Source organism: Chelonoidis abingdonii, chromosome 4, assembly GCF_003597395.2.
Source record: "Chelonoidis abingdonii isolate Lonesome George chromosome 4, CheloAbing_2.0, whole genome shotgun sequence".
Lineage (NCBI taxonomy): Eukaryota > Metazoa > Chordata > Testudines > Testudinidae > Chelonoidis > Chelonoidis abingdonii.
The window spans coordinates 112,542,978-112,564,081 of NC_133772.1; the positions used below are offsets into that span (position 1 = coordinate 112,542,978).

Genomic DNA, 21,104 nt, shown 5'->3' on the forward strand with positions numbered 1-21,104 from the left:
CAACTGCCTTGCCTCTCTGTGGGGTTCTGCTTCCGCCTTCTCCACGAACTGCTCCGCTCTACCAGCCACTCCACTCTGCTCCACCAGCCGTCCCGTGATCCACTCCAGCCGTCCCCGCATACTGCTCGGCTCCACTTGCTCTGCAGGCTGCTCCACCCGTCCCACAGCTACTCCGCTCTCCCAGCTGCTCTGCTCCACCAGCTGTCCCGTGAGCCGCTCCAGCCGTCCCCACAAACTGCTCAGCTCCACTCCGCTCTGCCAGCTGCTCTGCTCCGCAGTATAGCTTCAGGCTCCCCCACTAGTTAGCACAGTATTCAGTGCTCTCAGATCAGCAATTCCAGCTCTTTAGTGATTTCAGCTCACAGAAGGGGAGCCCCAGTGCTAGTGCACCATTAGCCCAAAGTAAGTTCAGCACAGTAACCTGTATCTAGATTCTTAAGAGAATCAAAAATCAACTCTGATATTCCACCTATTCCTCTCTCCACTGTGGAACTGGTGCTTCTGGCTCACACAAGAAGCCTGCACCACCAGGTACAGATACTTATCCCCAGCCTCTCTCAATTCACTGGGTTTTGGAACTCATGTCCCTTGTCTAGCAAGTGCTATTTAGTTGATAGTGAAACCCTTTATCATAAAACAGTTTCATAGTTCCTCATTTACTTAATCAGGGTGACAACACTTTATTCCTCCTGCCCCAATAACAAAGAAATTGGGGATCCCACAGCTGTGAAAGTAACCATTTTAGGCTGCCGTGGGCTATGCTAGGCGGAGTGGGTGTGCCTATGCAAACACGATCAGCCTCTGAAATTCTTTTCCACACTTGACATAATTCACCACCAGATGTCAGGGTAGAGCTCATCCTGACTTTGCTTACATATATACAATATCTTACAGCAATGATGCAGTAAAAACTGAGCGGAGGACACCAAAGATTTCAACTCAGATCATGCGGCACTAAGAAGGAACTGGCAAGGCATTGGCCTGCACGACCTTTTATGCCCTTGGTGCGGTGCACAGGGAGAGCATCTGTGGGTCAAAGGACACTGCTTACAAAAAATGGCAGACTCAGGCACAGAGTGCACACGTCTACCCCATGTGCGGAATACACACAGGGACCATCACTTGAAGAAGAACCTGAAGGTATAAATAAGTCAGTGTTTCCCACTGTGCCCCAGTAAAACAGCCAGCAACACAAGGTGCCTCACTACCACCAAAAATAAAGTGACTTTCCACTTCAATTTACAAGTAGTTATTGAAGAGAGTTGTGAATATTGTCAATGTCTTGCGGTTTTATAAAAAAAGTGATGACCGCTATTCTCTTTGGTGACTCTCGCTCTAACTATACATGTTAAATTGCATTCCATATAATCATTAGCAGTACACTTGCTACAGATCTGCATAGGCCTGCTTGGTATATATCAGTTACTAGTGTTGTTTTTAAGAAGCTTTGGTTGTTTAATTACTTTTGATAAAGTTATTTTTGTTTGTTTAAAAAAGGTTTTGAAATTTTAAATAAAAAATATGAAGAAAAAAAAAAAGAAGGAAACAAAATAAACTTTATTATTTCGGCCTACTCACTCAAGATAAAACTCTTCTTTCTGATCATTTTTCCCAAGCTCTCTCTACTGTTCTCAAGTCTGTATTGCATCTAATTCACCTCTGCTGTGAACAATTAACATTTCATACAACACATGTCAAGCAGCTGCAAACAAACCCATGCATGAATTATTGAAGGGGAAATAAAAGGGGTCTGTGCTATTTTTTTAAGCAGAATATTTTTTTTCACCTACATCCACCTCATCAAAAACCAGCTCTATAGATTTTGATCAAATGTTCCAAATAAGTTTACCTTTGAACTGAAACCAAGCATGAAAAATTTTCAGCCCAAGAGGAACGTTTTTTGAGAAAGTTATAGAACTGCTGAACACAGGGGTTTTAGAACCAAACTCAGTGTGATTCCTTTACAGAACAGATCCTGAACAATTCCCACTGCTGGTGAGTGGCAGAAAGGGGTGGGGTGCAATCTATTACAACATTGTTAAGATTCTTAAAATACAAGAAAATCCCCAAATAACTTTAACAGCATTTTAGCCAACAAGAATAACATTTTATTCATAGATTCCAGGGCCAGAAGGGACCATTGTGATCATCTGGTCTGACCTTTTGGCAAGCACAGGCCAGAGAACTTCCCCAAAATAATTTCTAGAGCATCTCTCAGAAAAACATCCAATCTTGATTGTAAAACTGCCAGTGATAGAGAATCCACCAATACCCTTGGTAAATTGTTCCACTGATTAATTACTCTCACTGTTTAAAAATGATGTCTTATTTCCAGTCTGAATTTATTTAGTTTCAACTTCCAGACACCAGATAATGTTATACCTTTCTCTGCTACACTGATGAGCCCATTATCAAATATTTGTTCCCCATGTAGGTACTTAGACTGTATTCAAGTCACCCCTTACTCAGAGGTGAAAGTAAGCCAGTATGGTCCGGTACAGTGTATCGGCAAGAGCCAGTATGCTGTGCTGGACCGCACTGGCTTCCGCGGTCGGGATTAAAAGGGCTCTGGGCTGCCCACAGTGACGGGGAGCTCTGAGCCCTTTAAATCCCACCCACAGCTTCAGCGGCCGGGCTGGGGCCAGGATTTAAAGGGCTCGAGCTCAAGCAGAGGTGGCTGGGAGCCCCTAGGGCTCACAGGCAAATTAAAGGGCCCGGGGCTCCGGCCACCATGGAGCCCCTAGCCCTTTAAATCCGAGATAGAGCTGTCTCTTTCCTTTCCTCTGAACAGGGCAGTGTGAGCACAGGACCGGGGGCCAAGGCTGTGACCCTGGGCAAGTTATATTTGCTCTCCAGGCCTCAGCTGCCCTATCTATACAATGAAGTGGGGATCCTGCCTTTCTTCACAGTTACATTGCAAGGATATTAATAGTTAAAGGTGAAGTTTGAAGTAAAATTGAAAAAAATGTGTTGTATGCCCTCTAGATCTCCACTGTGATGGATTCACTTCTGAGGGAATTCTGTGCCAAAAAATTCAAAATTCTCTGCACAAGACTTTAAAACTCTGCAAAGTTTATTTGTCAAATAAACCTAGAGGCTCCAGCATGGCATTGGGGAGCACAGGCCACTGGCTGCACAGAGGTGGGAGATCACTGTGCAACCCCACCACACCCCGGAACACGAACTCAGTGGTAAGACTGCACCCAACCCTGACACAGCACAAGGACTGGGCCTGCCCCAGAAACACCCCAGGACCCTGCCCCTCCATGCCAGGTGCACCAGGTGTGGTCAGGTAGGCTCAGCAAGGCAGGATCCAAGTGTGATGGGGCTTAGTGTGAGGGGATCCAGGTGTAGGCTGAGAGAGTTCTGTGAGGTGCAATCTGGGTGTGGGCTCAGTGGGGGATCTGGATGCACAGGGATTTGTTGGGAGGTTCTGGATGCAATGGTAATTGGACTCTGCAGGGCAGTCCAGGTGAAGGTGGTTGGGGCTCAGCAGGGCAAGGTCTGGGTGTGAGGAGTATAGTGCTAGGCAGAGGGGTCTGGGTGTGGGGGCACAACAGGGGGTCCAGATGCTGGGGGAGTGGGGCTCAGTGGGGTGGGGATCCAAGTGCAGCTGGTTGGGGCTCAGTAGGGTAGGGATCCAGATGCATGTGGCTTGTCAGGGAAGCCCAGGTGCAGGGGGAGTGGGGCTCATCTGGGGGTTCTGAGTGCAGGGGGGTCTGGTATGAGGGGGTCAGGATGGACAGGGGTTGGGTGGATAAGGAAGCAGCTCCCTGTACAGTGATCCCTTCCCCTGCAGCTGAGGAGTGATAGGTGCAGGAAGCACGGGGGGGGGGGGGGAGAAAGGGGAGGGAGAGTTTGTAGAGCTTCCTACAGTCAGGGAAGAAATCTGGGGGTAGGTCTAACATGCCCCCGGATGCTGTGCAGGGAAGGAGGAAATCCCATCCTCCCCAGCCCAGTCGGGACTAGCAACTGAGCCTGCTGCAGGGTCAGAGCCACCAGCCACGTCTTCCCAGTCCCACCCCCTGCCCCACAGTGATTTACCTCTCTGTCGGCTGCCCTAGGCACCCAAAACATACTGCTGGGGGGAGGATGCATGACCACTCTTGTGGCTTCCCTGTCAGAATGTCATTTTTCTGTGGGGAAGCAAAGAAATCTGCGGGGGACATACATTTTGCCCATGTGCAGTGGCACAGAATTCCCCCAGGAGTAAATGGATGAAGACACAGAGCCTCAGACTAGAAACACCAGAGGATCTTTCCTCTTTACAAAGAAACCACAAAGGGCACAAGCTTCTCATTTCCTCTTTGCTTTGCAGCTCACCTGTAATGACTGCTAAATGCTCTGAGGATGAAACACATTCATTGCCAGTATTTCGCCTGCTGGGTTGGCTGGGGCAGTGTTTCAACAGCATCCTCATAGGAACCTCTGATAAATAATAATAATAATTTGTATTGCAGTAGTGCCAAGGAGCCCCAGTCGTGGACCATGATCCCATTGTGCCAGGTGCTATAAAAACACAAAACAAAAAGACAGTGCCTGCCCCAAAGAACTTGCTACCTGTAGCCTCAAATTTCATTTAAACAACAGTTCTCACAAAATTCCCAGGACCAGCTAGTTAGGAACTGAGGGACTTCGTGCTCTGATGGTTTACGTATGAGACGCTTGGGATGTCAGAGCCAAGAAACAGAACATTCCATGAGCGTGAGAAGAAACTTGATCTCCTCCCCCCAGCCAGTGTTTACTTAGAACAAAAGTGTACAAGGTGGTTGAAGTTGTGTTTCACATGCTAGTTTAGCTTGGTTGGGGGTACTTGGTGAGTGACTGCAGGGACGGAGCAAAGCAGTACAGGAGAGCTCTTATTCAAGATCAGTTTGCAGAGTGATGGTGCAGCCCAAGCAGCTGTAGCTCTACTAAAATAACCATATTAACCCTGCACCCCATGCGCACCTGGGATGACTTCCACCACAGAGTGCAGCCAGCACCAACCTGTTCCAGAAACAATTTGCAGTTTGCTCTCAAGTCCTCCACCTAAAGCAGTGCTCAAGAGAGCAGATGAGGCACAAGAACCCCTTTGTTTACATTAAGGACCTACATTAAGTAACACTTTCTAGAAATTTTTCAGTGGTGGATTCACTATGTTCACAATAGAAATACCAGGATTTACTCCAGAGAGTCTGCCCTGTCATACACCTTGGCACAAAAACCAGCCACAACTTCCCCACCATAAGGAGTGGGGCTAGCACAGCCCCCAAATGGGCAGTGCATGGTTTGGGTAGCTGAGGAGTATGGCAATTCCATGCATCGTCCAAATAACCTCCATTGGAGGAGCCTATGGAGTCCCAGACCTGGGGCGCTCCAGTACAAGTGCCTGCCCTCTCTCATGGTGAATCCCTTCATGTGTAGATGACCAGGCTGTAAAAACGAAGTGAATCCTTCCTCAGGGCAATGAGTGACTTGGCCAAAGTGACACAGAGAATCAGGATTACAGTTAAGAACAGAACTCAGACCACTTGACTCCCCATCCCCTGGTTTAACCACTAGCTTACCCTTCCTAAGAAGGATCACATTACACATGCAATTTGGTTTTGACTAAGGACCTGAGCAAGCCCCTTTAACCTGATCCTGGAGATCCTGTAACTCATTCCAGAACAGATCTGTTTACTCAGATACAATGCTGGAGTTATAAGAGCCTGGATATAACAGACCAACAGAATTGTGTGGCTCACTGTTACATTTTAACACTTGCAGTCCTAGGTTTATCAAGACATCCTGGATAACATGGCATCGTTCTCTCCTCTTAATATTATTTCATCTGCCTTGAAATGGGAGCTACAGGTATAGCAATCAGTAGATTCATCTTATTTGACATTTATTTTCACATTCACAAAGCCTTTCACCCCAAAGTACTTCCCAAAGCCTGTACGCACAACACCTTTGACACCCAGTTGGATCTGGGATGGAGGACAACAGCTAGCACAAAGCAACATTGCACAAAATTAGGTGAGGAATTTTGGCTATAGAGACAAAACCCAACCCACTTCTCACCCAAATATGCCCTGGGATGTTTAATATCCAAGCAAAGCCAGACAAGAGCAGATTTTTAAAATCTCTCTCTGCACTGATCTAGCGCTCATCACTGTAGTATCCAAAGTGCCTCACAACCATTAGCAGATTTTACTTTCACAAAACCCCAGTAAGGTAGTGAAGCACTAGTCCCATTTTAGAGATGGGAAGATCAGGCCCAGGGTAGATTGGGTGGTTCGTGCAAGATCACATAGGAAATCTGTGGTTGAGTCAGGAATTGACTTTAGATCTCTTGAGTCCAAATCCAATGACTTACCCAGCCTAAGATCCCATCCAAAAGTTTCTGAGAAGTGTTCTAATGGTGACTTCCACCAGTGTGACTCCCAATAAAGATCCCTCTGCTTCCCACATAAATACAGCACAAAACAGAGCAAGGGAGACTACTTCCTCAGCAGCTGAAGCACAAAACTGTCCCAAGCGGCTTCTTCAGAGTCACTGGCACTTTTTGTCCTGACACCAATAGGTTTTGCATAAATGTCACAGTTCAAGGGAAAATCCATTGGAAATTGGAGTCTGACAAGACAGTTGGTGCCCACTGCAGGCAGCCCCACACCACTGCTGTTGTAGTTTTACTGCCCTCGTGCTACTAGGACAGAAAGACACTCAGAATATGCATCGGAGTACACAGTACAGGCTGCATGTAGCCAGATCTAGATCAGAGACAGAGACAGTCGGACACATAGAGACACACCCACCCAGATAGGCAAATTCTAGTGTTAGGGCACATGTTTTCTGTTAACATAGTTGAGCTGTAACACACATAAGCTCTTAATGCATGGGACTGAATTGCTGTTAACTTGTTCCAGCTATAAAACCCATGTGTTTCAGTAACCATTAACTTGTTCCAGTTAATGATATACATTTGTTAGCTTGCACAGGGTACCCCATCAATGGCTCCAGCTGCTGCTTCCTTAGCTTTTCAACTTATGCAAAGCTGTGAAAGAAAGAAAAGAAGCCAAACAAGAGCCCTCATCCCACACACGCCCCATCTGAGTAACACTGGATAGCTCATGGCTCCCACCAAGGTGTCTGGATGGATTTTTTAGACTGAAATCAAGGAGAGCAGATCAAAGACAACCTCCCTGGCTCCCCTAACCTGTGGCAATGTGTTGCAATGGGAATCAAGAGGGGATGGTACACCAGCCAATAGAATGTAAGGCATGTCTATTTCCCTATACCAGAGGGATGGCTTTGGATGCACTGGGGGAAATTGGCAGCGGGGCCAAGCCACAGACTCATCCCTCAGTAGCAGCAATGAGTGGTGTAACCCCAGCCGCCCAAGAGCTGCCAGCAAACATCACAAGCTACAAACCACAGACACTTCCCAGTGGGATCAAAACCCACAACAAGCAGAAAGCTGGGAACTCAGCTCTGGCTGGAAATCCAGCCTGCTCCTCCCTTGCTTACACACTCTGGCCTTTGGGAGCCAGGTTCGGGGGCTGCTGAGAGGATGCAGCAGGAGGTGGAGCACAAGGCCAAGGGATTAGGCTGCCCAAAGAGCCATCACTATCACAGCTGTGGGTCTGACACCTCTTGTGGGGAAACTGAAAACAAATAAAAACAGTTGCTATGTAAATCCATCATTAAGCACTTTAAATCAAAAGCGTTTCAGGAAACTGATTGCTTGAGCTGGCTCCATTCATAGCAATTACGCACCCCAGATATGGAAGGGTCCACAGAGGAGCACTAGGATCTCCCTGCCTTGTAGTGGGGCATAGAGCTGTCACCAGGCACCTGATCCCTTCCCTACATGGGCCTGTTTAATTCCAGCAAAATCATCCTCAGCAGCTGGATGGCACAGCTGCATCTTCCCAGCAAAAGGGGCTCCCCCTCCCAGACCCTTGACAGCTCGTCCCACTCCCGTGTGGCTGGAAGCAGCTTGTTCCTTCTTACCTGCACAGTATGGAAAGGCAGCTAACACCTCCAGGCTGCTGCTGGACACTGACATAACTGAGCTGCCTCCTGTCCCCCGGCCACAGCACGGGCGGGAAGGGGTTAAGCCCTACGGACACATTGTGCACCAGGGCCCAGAGAACCTGACTGCAGCGGCTTCAGGGAACCCGGCTAGAGAGGTGGCTCAGCAGGGGAGGGCGCCTAGGGGACAGAGTATCCCCACACTCCTGGGGTATGACCCAGGGCAGGAGGCAGGGGCGGCTGATGAGGAGGTTAAGCCCCTTCCCTGTGGGCTACTTTGGAGTCTGCAGGTTTGGAGAGTGAAGAGGCTGGAAACTGCTCCCCCCACACACACTCCAGAGCTTAGCTGAGGGGCGGAGAAGGTTCCCTATGCCAGCGCTGTGTGGGGTTTTGGCACATGCAGGGCTTGGCTCCTCCTGGCCAGTGCCCTGGAATGAGGGTCTTGGGCTTTACTGGGGCACCAGCCCAGCCAGAGGCAGAGGGGAAAGGAAGGAGCCTGCTGGCCAGGCTGTTGGTGAGTTGAGTGCTCTGATCAGGGGCTGGTTCTCTGCACAGCGCTGCAAGCAGGATGCGCCCTGGTGGGGGGGATATGGAGGAGAAGGGGGGCTGAGGGTGGGGTGGTGGTGAAGGGTCAAAGGAGGGAGATGACAGCGAGAAGGGGAGCATGTAAAGGGCTGATGGTAGGCAGTAGAGGCGACATGTAACTGGCTGCCACCTGGCACCTGCCTGCACTCACCAGCCACCACAGCGTGCAGCCAGCACTGTCTGGAAACAGGATGGGGGGTGGGGCCCTGCTGGCTGAGAGCTGAAATGCAGCAGGGGCTGTGCTGATGGACCAGCAGGGGGAGCAGCCGGCCCTGCGTGCTGCAGCTTTCCCCTGCCACCAGCCTCGCACACCCACCCCTATCATCAGCCACTGGACCCCCCACTCACCACTGGTAGGCTGGCAATCAGGATTCAGCCAGCAGCAGGACCCACCAGGACTGATGGTGATGAGACAGAAAATATGGGACAATCTGCTCGTTTTTAAGAAAAAATCAGGACACCTGCAGGAGGGCTTAAATACGAGACTGTCCCTTTAAAAACGTGACAGCTGGTCACCCTAGACATGCCCCCTATGTTGGGGCTTGACAGCAGACCTATGGCTGTCTTGAGCAGTGCCTGTGCCAGGGGGATTCTCCCCTGGCCAAAGACAGGGCTTCTGTATAGAGTTGCCAAGTGTCTAATCACACAAACCCAAACACCATTGCCCTGTGCCCTGCCCTTTCCCCAAGCCCCCTCCTCACTCACTCCATCCCTCCTCTCTCTGTCGCTCACTTTCCCCCACCCTCACTCACTTTCACCAGGCTGAGGCAGGGGGTTGGGGTTCAGGATGGGGTGTGGGCTCTGGGCTGGGGCCAAGGGGTTTGGGGCGTGGGAGAGGGCTCCAGGCAGAGCCTGGGGCAGGGGGCTGGGGTGCAGGAGAGGGTGTGGGCTCTGGGAGGGGGTCTCAGGGCTGGGCAGGGGTTGGGGTGCAAGAGGGGGTGAGGGGTGCAGGATCCGACCTGGCAGCGCTTACCTTGGGTGGCTCCCGGTTGGCGGCATAGCTGGGCTAAGGCAGGCTCCCTGCCTGTCTCATCCCTATGCTGCTCCAGGAAGCGGCACAGCACATCCCTGCAGCTCCTGGGGCGGGGGCAGGGGGCTCTGTGCACTGCCCTGCCTGCAGGCAACACCCCCGCAGCTCCCACTGGCCACAGTTCCTGGCCAACGGGAGCTGCGGAGTCGGCGCTGGGGGTGGGGCCAGTGCACGGAGACCCCTGCACCTCCCCCACCCCCCGACCCAGGGGCTGCAGGGACATGCCGGCTGCTTCTGGGAGCAGCGCGGAGTCAGGGCTGGCAGGAAGCCTGCTATAGCTCTGCTGCACTGCTGGACTTTTAGCAGCCTGAAATCTACCAGTCTGGCTTCAGTAGCCTCCAGGAGATGGGCTCTATCTCCTGGAATTGGGCTGATTCCGGGAGACTCCCAGCAAAACCAGTAGGGTTGGCAACCCTAGAACTTCTATAACCCCTGTATATCTGCACAGTGCTGTGCAGTGGCCACAGAGGGAGAAAAAACCTTCCCTCAGAATCTAGTCTATTCTATTTAAACAGATTTAATTTATTCATAGGCTATTCAATGACATTCTTCCCCAATGTCTGAGTGCCTCACAAAAAGGAATTCATTTATCTTCACCTGCCACTTCACAGAGAGGAAGCTGAGGTTCAGGGGAGTCAAGTGACTTGCCCAAGGTCCCCAGGAAATATGTGGTAGGGTCAGAAATAGACGCCAGATCCCCTGAGTCCCTAATTCCAGCTCTGTCACTACCTCCTCTGTCACCTTTCCTCTCTGAGCCTTATTGGTAAAATCGAGATAGTAATATTGAGCCACTTTGCAGAGGAGTGGAGAGGCTAAATTACTCTTTCCAAAGTCATAAACAACAAAAACACCACCCCTCACAGGAAGCCTTTTCATTTATGGTTTTAACATTGGCATTTAAATTACATCCATGCAGTGCTGGATGCTTCACAGCCCAAAGCCCTGTTTTGGGATACACGGCCCCATACACAGGCTTTGCCAGCATGCAAGTGCCATAAAACCAGTGAAACAGCCACTTGGGAATTCCTCTGACCTTGGGAGCTTCCCCAGGCTAGGTAGCGCTGGCAGAGCAGACCGCAGCCTCTGGCACAGGGGTTTGCCAAGAATTACAGCAAGGTATGGCTGGAGTACACTATGCTAGTCTGGGCAGCTGTATATTAGAGCTGTCCTTAGGGCTGCTTTAATTTATGCCAGAGACTGAACGCACAGACTCCAGGGAAGCCACCCCGCCCCCCTACTGCTGGACCCAGCTCAGGACCAGAGGATGGGGGTGTCATGAGAAATTTCAGATTTTGATTTTAGACTCTTGCTTACCGGCTCTTTTGCTACATTTTCAAACAACCTGCTGAAGTCATTTCTGTTCATAGCCAGTTTTGCAAAAACCCTTTCAAAACAGCAACGCTCATATGTAGGCCTAAACAACTCTGTCCAGCCCTCAGAATGCTATTTACAGGTGTGAAGAAAACTAAGAGGTGGGGAGACTGCAAAGGGGCATTTACAGAGAGGTCGCTGGGGCGACTGACGTTGTCCATAGAACCCATTTTCCCCATAACACCCACTGCCTTCCCGCTCTGGAGGAGTTTCCCTTTATAACAACGTACTAGATATAGGACAGGATCATCTGGGGGTTCTGGCCTGTAGTGGCGTCTCCCCCTGACACTTTGCTAGTTAGTGTATCAGCATTTTCTGAATGTAGAGGGACCTAGAAAAGGAAGTTCAAGATTCCCCAGTGTCCACTGCACACCCATGCTTGTTATTGTGAGCCCCACTCACTGCTGCAGAGGAAGGCAAAACCCTCCTGCAAGCCCTGTGCAATGAACTGATGAAGTACAACTGCAAATAACATCCCCCCTACACCCTAGTTCCAGCAGTGCAGTGCATCCAGTGCTTCCAGGGTTGGCAGTTCATAGCCTCGGCATCTCTGTCATTGCAAATTAAGCACTGAGTGCATCCCCACATCACATTTCACCCAGAAATCCCCTGGGACACCCCCCACTTACACATCCTGGGATAGACTATTGGTTGCCTCCTCCCTTGAGCGAGGAGTCAGCTTCGCTATGTAATGCAGCCACAGTCTCTCTGGGAAGCTGAAGGGTGTTGGGGGTGGGAGAGGGAGAGCAGATGTGAGCTTAAGACATCTGCACAAAATCTCATCTCGGTGAAGACATTGCACAGTGCTCCGCACCTGGTGTCCTCTGGGTTATTAGTGAGGAGGCTGCCTGCGCCCTGGGAACATGCAGCTAAAAATAGAGTGGCAGATTTTAGCAATATATTACAGGGAAACCAAGCAGGGAGACGCCGACCTTGGCCTTCACCACAATGAGGGAGAGCTGGGTAATGACTGGGCATTTGACGAAAAGGGAAAGGCAAGGCTGAGGGTAATTTAATCGTGGGGGTGATCAGGAATGACTGAAATACTCCTCTCTCCCCACAGGGCAGCCTTCTGTCCCCCCCACTCTCTCCCCTCACGCTCACACATTTGTACAGACTAGCTGGCTGTAGGGTGACCAGACGCAAATGTGAAAAATCAGGATGGGGGTGGGGAGTAATAGGAACCTATATAAGAAAAAGACCCAAAAATCGGGACATCTGGTCACCCTAGCTGGCTGCTCCACAAACATTTGCACTTTATCTCATAGCTCCCTGACAGGCTTCAACACAACCAGCTAAGTGTTAAATGTCTCCATTGCCTTGTCTACACTAGAGTTCTAGAACATGTTAAACCCATCGAGGCTAGGGGTGAGCATATGACAGCGAACACATGCTATCGATCATGTTTGAAAAGTTTAGGGTAGGCAAGGCAGTGTAGGCTTCTGACGTATGCCATACTGGTGAACCTAAAGCCTAGGCTCCCCCTATGTAGAATGTGCTAAAGTTGGGCGTATACTAGACTTTCAAATGTATGCATTAGCATATGAACACATGCTAAATCAGATCTTAAATCCTAGTCTAGACCTGGCCCTAGGTATGTCTACACTGCCATTGGAGGCGTGATTGCAGTTTGTGTAGCCATAACAGAGCTAGCCTTGATCTAACTAGCATGGCAAAAAATAGCAGTCAAGGCTCAACGCATGGACCCTGATGCAGGCTAGGAACAGAAGTATGTCCCACAATTCCAGGCGAGTTTGTACAGCCCATGCTGAAGTCCATACCACTGCAATGTCACTGCTTTTTTTAGCTTCGCTAGCTAGATTAAAGCTAGCACAGGTACACACTACAATTACACCACTGACTGCAGTGCAGACATGCGCTTAGCTAGAATGTGTCAGCTAACACCTTGTAACCCTAGTCAAGATCACGGCTCCCTACCTCTTCCCAACACACACTAACTCCATCCAGCCTTTCTGTTGCCTCTTCTTGCTGTCTCAGTGCAGGGGGAGTCTGCCAATAAGCAAGAGGAAATTTACAACATTTTGTTCCCTTTAACTTTATCCTTCCCTTGGAGACTAAATAAAACAACCAATAGCCCAGGAAATGTTGCTTCCCTTCACACCATGAGCCACCTGGGGCAGGGATGCAAATAGACCACCATATCTCTGGACTCCTAGCTCCAGAAGTCACAGACATCCTCTCAGCTTCTCAGTAAAGCCCAGGAAGTTACTAGACACCTGGAGCAAGCAAGAACTGAACAACGGCAAACAAGTCACTAAAATGGATTCTGACAGCTGGTCCTTTAAGCCTATCCTGTAATCCATTAAGGATTTTTTTCCCTGTGAAAAATTTTCAACAAAACCCAAAAGGTTTTCATCAAATACTGAAACTGTCAGTTCTTTAAAGAAAAAAGTTGCAGAAATCTTTTTTTCACCTTTGTTAACCCCAACATTTTCAATTAAGAGAGAAAATTTTGGGTAAAAATGCCTGTTGCGTCAGTGAGCCATTGTTCACCAAACAAATATTGGAGGAAAACTTCCCAAATAGCTCCAGTAACCAAAGACATCCCAAGCGTTAAATGCAACAGCCTGATTTCACACTGCACCAACTACAACCCAGCTGCACAACCACTACCACCTCCACATCTCAAGACAAGCCATAAGTCTGCTCCCAGCAGGCGCCAGGGCTACTTTGGCAGTACATTGGTCTCTCTTTAACTGTTTTTAGTGATGGTGAAGGATACCAATTGACCCCATGGCAGACAGGAGACCTCTAATCCCCAGAAAAGGTCCAGCCTGGGCAGCACCAGGGCAGGTTTTCCACGCTGACACACACACCACCCTGATCATATGCTTCAACCTACTTTGGAGAGAATGTATTTTGAGGGGACACCAGTCTCCATAGGCCAGCCTTTGGCAAACTCTGGGAAAGGCTGGGAAGATACAGACACCCCTCCATTAGGAACCAAACTGAGGTATGCTACCCGTCCCAGTCCCACTCTGCCCCCACCCCCAACGCATTCTACAACGGCTATGTGCCACTGCTTACCTGGAGCTGGATTTGAACCAGCAAACTAGATGTGCAGAGAGTCATTGCTAAAGGGTACACAAGCACCTAGCTCATGAAAATGGCTCCTCCCTGCATAGCAATTCATGCCTAAGCCATTCCCTTTACATGTGCCTTTTATAGGCACCCCTTTAATTTCTGCAATAGAAACTCAACAGGCCTATTTGTTCCACGAAAAGGGAAGAAGCCTCCTGATCCAGTAACTTCCCTACAGCCAGCTCCTCATTGTTTCTGCTCCTGAGTCAGCCCCAGGGCGGAAGGGTTTTCACGTTGTTGACTAAGATAATTTGGCACTTCTCAAAAGGAAATTTGCTACAAAGGGTAAAGTACCTTCCTGTGCACAAAGAGCCCCTTTCAGAGCGGAACGATGCTTCAGTGCACGTTTTATACCAACAAATCCGACCCCGGACAAGGACAAAGCCGGAGACAAGAACGCTTAATTGCTGAAGAAATGAAAAGGTAAAAAGCACATCCGCAGGCAAAATGACTCTGCCACTGACACAGCCTGCAGCAGCTGTGGGGAGCTCACTGCACACTCGGCCTGCTCAGATCCTGCATCACGTGTCCTTGGGTTCTCTTCCCCCCCTGGGTTATCATGGAAGACAGAGGAGCTGTTCCCTTGTCACCCCTGCAACTCCGTACCTGAAGCCATCCTCCACCATCTGTGGCAGCACAATTAGCTAGTCCTGAGATGTCAGTAAGAGAGAGGATTGGGAATCAGCAGTAGGAGCTGATAGGTTCCGAGGAAAGTAAGATCCGGTTTTTATTCAACCATCCCTGGTCACAAGAACGAGGGAAGAACAAAACAAATAGGGCTATTCAGAGCAAAAGTGATGCTAAAAGGAATGTTTTCCAGAAGGCATTAGCAGCTTCACTGCAGAGATGAAGCTAGGGGAACCCAGTTGGGTCCCATCTGGTCCATCCACCCAGAGATCAATGAGAGATTGCTCCTTACACTGTGTTCTCCAGGGCTTGCTCCGATCCATGTTTCAATGTCCCAAGCCATGGGGCTTCTGCTATTTCCACTTTTCCTGAAACTTGGGAAATTTTCCCTCACGCTCAGCCTATATTTTCTTTTCCTGCTTTTAATTCCATTAAACCTTTTTATACCACTTTGGAGCACCCTAAATAATCCCTTTCTCCCCTTGGTAGTCATATCTCATAGATCACTCTAGACAGGCGCCATTTAGTGATACAAATTTGACTTTGAATTCATCCTCACAACTCAATCACTCCACCCATTTGCTCACAGCCTGGATTGACTAAATCACAGATTTTAATCATGATTTAAATTAGCAAGCAGGAAACCTTGATTTAAATTTTTGTTTTTAATCCTGCTTCATATGTGAACTTTTTAGTTATTTTCCTAAAGAAAAGGTATACAATAAAAAAGAACCTAATATATATTTATTCAGTCTTAATTTTTTACTTTTTTATTATGATAGAAAATGGCAAATGCTGCATTTATTATTTACTAGATGATAATTTTTTTGCTCATGGTTTGTGTCAAGCAGTATTTGAATGGAAACTGGAAATCAATTAAAAATACACAAAACGGCAATTTAAAATTGTTTATTATCAGTAAATAAAATAACTTTAAATGTGCTGGGTACATAGGGAAAAAAGTTGATCAAAACACGTTTTGCATTTAAAACTAACTGATTTATTAAACAAAGGATGTTCTAACTGGTATTAGGGAACTGACAGATTGTTTCTGGTTACCATGGGCCAGATTTTCAAACGGTATTTAGGAACTTCGTGAGATTTCAATGGGAGTTAGGTGCCTAAATTCCTTAAAACCCCCATGTGGACGAGGCACCTATCAGCATCTTTAGGCAGCTAAAAACACCTTTGAAAATCTGTCCCCATATCCTTCAGGTTTTTAGCATCAGTAGATCTCATTTTCTTCCAGCTGGGTTTTATTCATTGATTGGAAGAGCAGGACAAGCTTTTCTGCTTTTTCAACTCCTAGTTGGTTTCTCAACTTTGAACGAACCAACCCAAATTAAATAAATATTCTCTCTCCCTCTGCTTGCTAAACTGAAACCAAAAGGAACAAAGGCCAAAGCTTTTCTGCACAACAGAAACTAAAAGTACTTACATTAGAAAAAATGTAAAAAACAGCATTCACTCCACTGGAAAGACTGAAAATAGCACAGCTGCTTACACGACATTGTCACATATTTATAAAGCTTGAGTTGACCTCAAAAGTTAACGTTTTCTGACTGATTCTGTATATTCTTAAAGAAGCATCACCCTTCAACTCATTACAATGTGATGAGCAGGGCTCATTGATAAAGCATATTTTATTTATTTCAAGGCGTTTACTACTATTAAAGTAAGTTTATGCCTTATCATAGGTTATCAATTTCATATTTAACTGAAAATAGGTTTTTTAAAAAAAACAACGTATTCAACTAAAAGATACCATATTTTTTATCCACCTTGTTTGATCATTTCTGTTGTTCTTCTCTGTACCTCTGTCCTCTCCTCCAATCTATCCACATCTCTAGGGCTTTACCCAAAAGTAACCAATATTCCAGATGTGGTCACACTGGTGCCATCAAGATAGGGACTGTCAACTCTGTGACATGAACCATCTGTGTATACAACCCAAAAATCACACTGGTATTTTTGCTACCCTGTTGCTTTACAAGCTGATAAACCCAATCTGCTGTTCCCTCTCATCGGCAGAAGTCTCTCAGCACTACTCGCTTTCTACATCTCTCACCTCGCATTCAGTGGCTTCCAAAAAGAATAACTATACACATCCAATTTAGAATTATTTTCTAAGTGTCAACAACCTTCCCTCTGCTGCACAAAACACAAATGAAGAAAGTCCCTGCCCCAAAGACATTACAGTCTACAAGGCACACACAGACATGACAAGAAGCGCTGGTACCCCCTAGGAAGCCTGTGTCTCCATCTTATCTCTTGCCTTATCTCCTAAGCCCTTTTGTATAAATACGATATAAAACTTCAGTAGAACCCAGAGGTCTCAAGTTGAGACCTGTTGCGCTGAGCACTGTACAAACACATATGGAGACATGGGTCTCTGGGCATTCATGCAAACTCCCTAATTCAGAATCATTCACAAATTTGTGCTGATTTATTCCTCTTCCTTTGCTCGCTGATTAGTAAAACTGGGCCTAACATAGATCTCTGGGGTTCTCCACTGGACACCGCCCTCAACTTCATCCATTGCCATTTTATCATTATCCTTTGATTACGGCCTACAAGTTTGCCTTTTCAGGTAAGATTCCATAAAGTACCATATCCAATGCTTTACTAGATACCATGGCTTTTCTGCAAGAGTTTGGGTGTTAACCACAGTCTCCTGGTTGAACAGCAGCTCAGGTAATTTACATTATGCATGCCTAGAATTCCAACTCTTGTGTGGCTGCATGCTATTACACAGCCATGTTCCACCAAGAGGTGGCTGCATTTCTGTAGTGAGCAAACTGATACAGGTATATATGTTTGCAGAATTTCCCAGGAAAGGCACAATATAAAAGTAAGATTATTGTCTAGATATAACATTTTGAGCAATCCCCCTTCATCCATCCATTGGTAATTCAATCAAAAAAAGCTATCCAACCCATTTGGCATGATTTAGGCAAAGATAAAACCAAGCTCTCTGGTGCTTGTGGTTCAATTATCTTCCCCTGGCTTTCAGATTCACTCTCAACATTTATCCCACTATTTTATTAAGGAGTGAAGTTCAATTGATCAGCCAGAAATAGCCAGGATCACTCTTTTTAGACTAGAAGCGCCACATTTTAGTAATAAATAACAATAAGGTATATCTCCATTTCTCTGTAACATTTCAAAAAGAGCTGCCAGTCATTCAGTAAACTCATCAGCCAACCCCTCTGACACACGGGGATTAAAATCTATCCACCAAGCTTCTTATACTGATGCCTATCACTGATGACTATCTGGGCTGCTACTACCTCGACCTACTAATTCATATCCAGTCAGTTTTTCCACATATTCCTTTTACCTGTTTTTTATCAGTAGCTTTAGTCACAAGGTGAATACTGAATTTTTTTTCCTTATTGTCTAACCCCCTTTTCATTTTCCTGCTAAGAGATCAATTTAAAAGGCAGTTGTTTGGTTCAGCCATACAGAAGTCACTGTGTTTCCCCTCCTTGTTTGTTAAAGGGCCTTTTTTCTCTAGGATTGCTATAGATTTGCTCCCATGCCACTGCTCTCTCCCCCACTCAAACACACAGTGGGTTTCCATGCATTTTGATCCCATGTCCTATAAACCCACTAGTCACTGCTGTCTTGAAGCCACAGGGGTAGAGTCAAGGTTTCCTTCCATTTATCTTAGCTGGTCTAAATCTTTGAAAGACAACACACAGGTCTAGCCAATGAGTTCCTGCCACAAGAAGAGGCAAAATATAGCCCCTGGAATACAATGCAGCCCCTGGCCACCTCCACCTTTTACAGAGAGCAGGGGTGGATGTAGCCTCCCAGTTCAATGGGTGCACTAGAGAGAGGGGATGGGGGTTGTCAGAGCTCAACCCTGTCAGGTTGCTGCCCTCTCTGCGGGAATAGGTGGATTCTGCCCTGCCTGAGACTGGGGAAGGGGGGGACACGCCTGTTCCCACCTCTCCTTGAGCTCCAGCCCTGCTACCAGTGGGAGCAGTACTCCTGACCCTCCCTCTGGGCTCTCCACCTGACAGGTCACCTCAGACCTGGTGTGATAATGCCAGCAGTAGCAACAGGTGTGATCTGGGTCCAGTCAGGGTGGACAAGTTGTTCCCTATGCTACTGATGGCAGATTTCAAACCTGAGTGGTGCTGTGACCCTGTGTGCCAGGTTGCTATGTCACTCACTCAAATGTGGCCTGGCCTCCCCTCTGTCATCATGGAGAAGCAGCTGGGACAAACATGAAATGTAGACCCTTGCACCCACAGAAATCATTGCATTTTGGTTAATCTGGGCCTGATTTCTGTGGGTGCAGATGAACCCATGAACCCACGCTAAAGTCTACCCTGCTTGAGTGGTGCAGCATATTGAAATACAGAAGCCAGCATGCCATGCACCTTCCTATGCAAGCACAGGCCATTTGAATCAAGAAGGAGCGTGACATTCTGGAACCTGTAGCCACCATGGTCTCCACCTCCAGGGGCAAGATTGCTGCAATCTGCTGCATTTAATGCCAATGTGGTGAAACATTTGTGCTCCTGACAAGCTGCAAACCCTGCCCTGGTCTTTGACTCACCTCTCTTGTGACAGATATTGTCCTTTGGAGGCAACAGACCTTCCTGCGCATTGAATTATTAAACTTAGCCTCAGTCTTGAGGCGTCTGAAACCACATTGCCTACTCCCATCCCATGGAAGGCTGAGATCTCAGGCTATCGTACACCTTAGGATTGTGGGGAAGGAGCTCTGTCCTTTCTGGGCAAAAAAAACAACCAATCAAGCCAAGGAGGAAACTAAAAATCTGACTCTCTCAAGCAGCAGCTGTTACTCATTGTGTCATTCAGAGCTCTGGGTAGGACCAGGTGTGGCCAGGATACACAGATGCATTTTGAATATGTAATGTAATTACATATTAGCTTGGCCATGACCAACTTCAAGGGAGTCCTCACAGTTTTAGCAGGAAGGACCCTCACCTCTATACAAGGGTGTGCTGTCCCCTTCCTCATGCGCAGAGATGCTGGAGAAGAGCTCCTTAGGGCAGGAGGCATTGCCATATGCTGAGACTTAACTAGCTGCAGTTGGGCTTTTGAAGAAAAATCATGCACCTAAAACAAAACGAGACCCCATAGGGTCCTACCTCTCCCAGCCACTCCTGGGGCAGATACTGGATTTTCTAGAGCTCTGTCCAGGCGACTTTTTAAATGTCTCAGAGGGCGAGAGGCTTCCACCACATGTGCTATCTCTTTAGAAGCCCTTCATGTGCCATGTTGGGGGTGGTTCATCAGAACACCCCCCAGGTTACACTCCTGTTCTGTTCTTCTGCATCTATGCCCCCACCCCCAACAATATCCAGAGTAAGAACTAGACACTGGGCCTCACTTCTGGTCTCAGAGCAGCGAGCAGCCAGTTGCCTTACCTCCATCAGCTTGTGACCCTGCTCCCTGGGGCTGCTGGTGCGTTGTTTCCTCAGGGGAAGCCCTCTCACCACCGCCAGAAGAGTTGTCAGAAAGACGAAGCCTAGGATAAGTACAACTTTCCCTCTGATCCCAGACATCTCTTCCTCCGCCCTCCCCACTAACCCCTCTCCAGGCACAGACAAGGCAAGCAGCCAGGCACCCCTCTGCCCACTAATCCAGCCTGCTAATATTACAAAATCAGTCCCTGAAGGAATAGGAGAGGGAGGATCAAAAATTGCAGATGAAAACTGCAATCCTCTTTCCAGCCTTCTGCTCCTGTATTGTTGTGTCCCTGGCAGGGCCCAGAGCCGCTCAGAGTGTGAGAGAAAGATTACTGACAGTGCCCTGGCTTCCGGGGGACTCTCCTCTGGCCCGTGGGAGGGGGGGGGGGGGGCCTCTTGGAGGGGGGGGGGGGGTGTTAATGGCCCTCTGATCTCGTCTGCAGTTTTGCTGATCCACGTTTGGATTTAGCTGCCCTTCCCTGCCCTTCCAGTGCCTGGTCACACTGATGCTGAAGGATAACCCTGAAAAGAATTGCAGGGGAAAGAAGACACAGGAAGAGGGCTTCACTCCCAACCGACCCCCACCCCCTTTTCTAAATCCTTTTGCAATCTGATTTCTTTTTCCTCCTCTCCCCCCCCTTCCTACTACCTCTAGTCACTTGGGCTGGTGATGATTTTGCTCATAGCAGTTCAGAGCCCGTCTCGTTTATCCCAAGTGCAGAGGCTCTCCCTCTCTTTGTCTTTCATTAGGCGGGAACAAAACGCCCTTTTACATCAGAGACAATGAAAGTCTCTCCCTATTCGCCAAATCGAAGTGCGCGCAGCACAGACTAGGCTACTCACTCGCTCGAGCTACGACTCGCGCTGCGACCGCGTCCCCCCCCCCCCCAGCCCCAAACGGAGGCTGCTACTATGCTCCGAGAAATCACAAATTTCCT

The 21,104-nt window shown here is 48.1% G+C and overlaps 1 protein-coding gene across 1 annotated transcript in view; it reads right to left on the reverse strand.

Moving 5' to 3' along the window:
• Positions 1-20,531, reverse strand: part of ISM2 (isthmin 2) — a 41,248-nt gene extending 20,717 nt beyond the window's left edge. Inside the window, exon 1 of the mRNA XM_032801994.2 lies at positions 20,125-20,531. Within this exon, the coding sequence (XP_032657885.1) occupies positions 20,125-20,262 (138 nt within the window). The 5' untranslated portion in view covers positions 20,263-20,531. The remainder of the gene's footprint in view (positions 1-20,124) is intronic.
• Between the last annotated feature and the right edge of the window lie 573 nt (positions 20,532-21,104).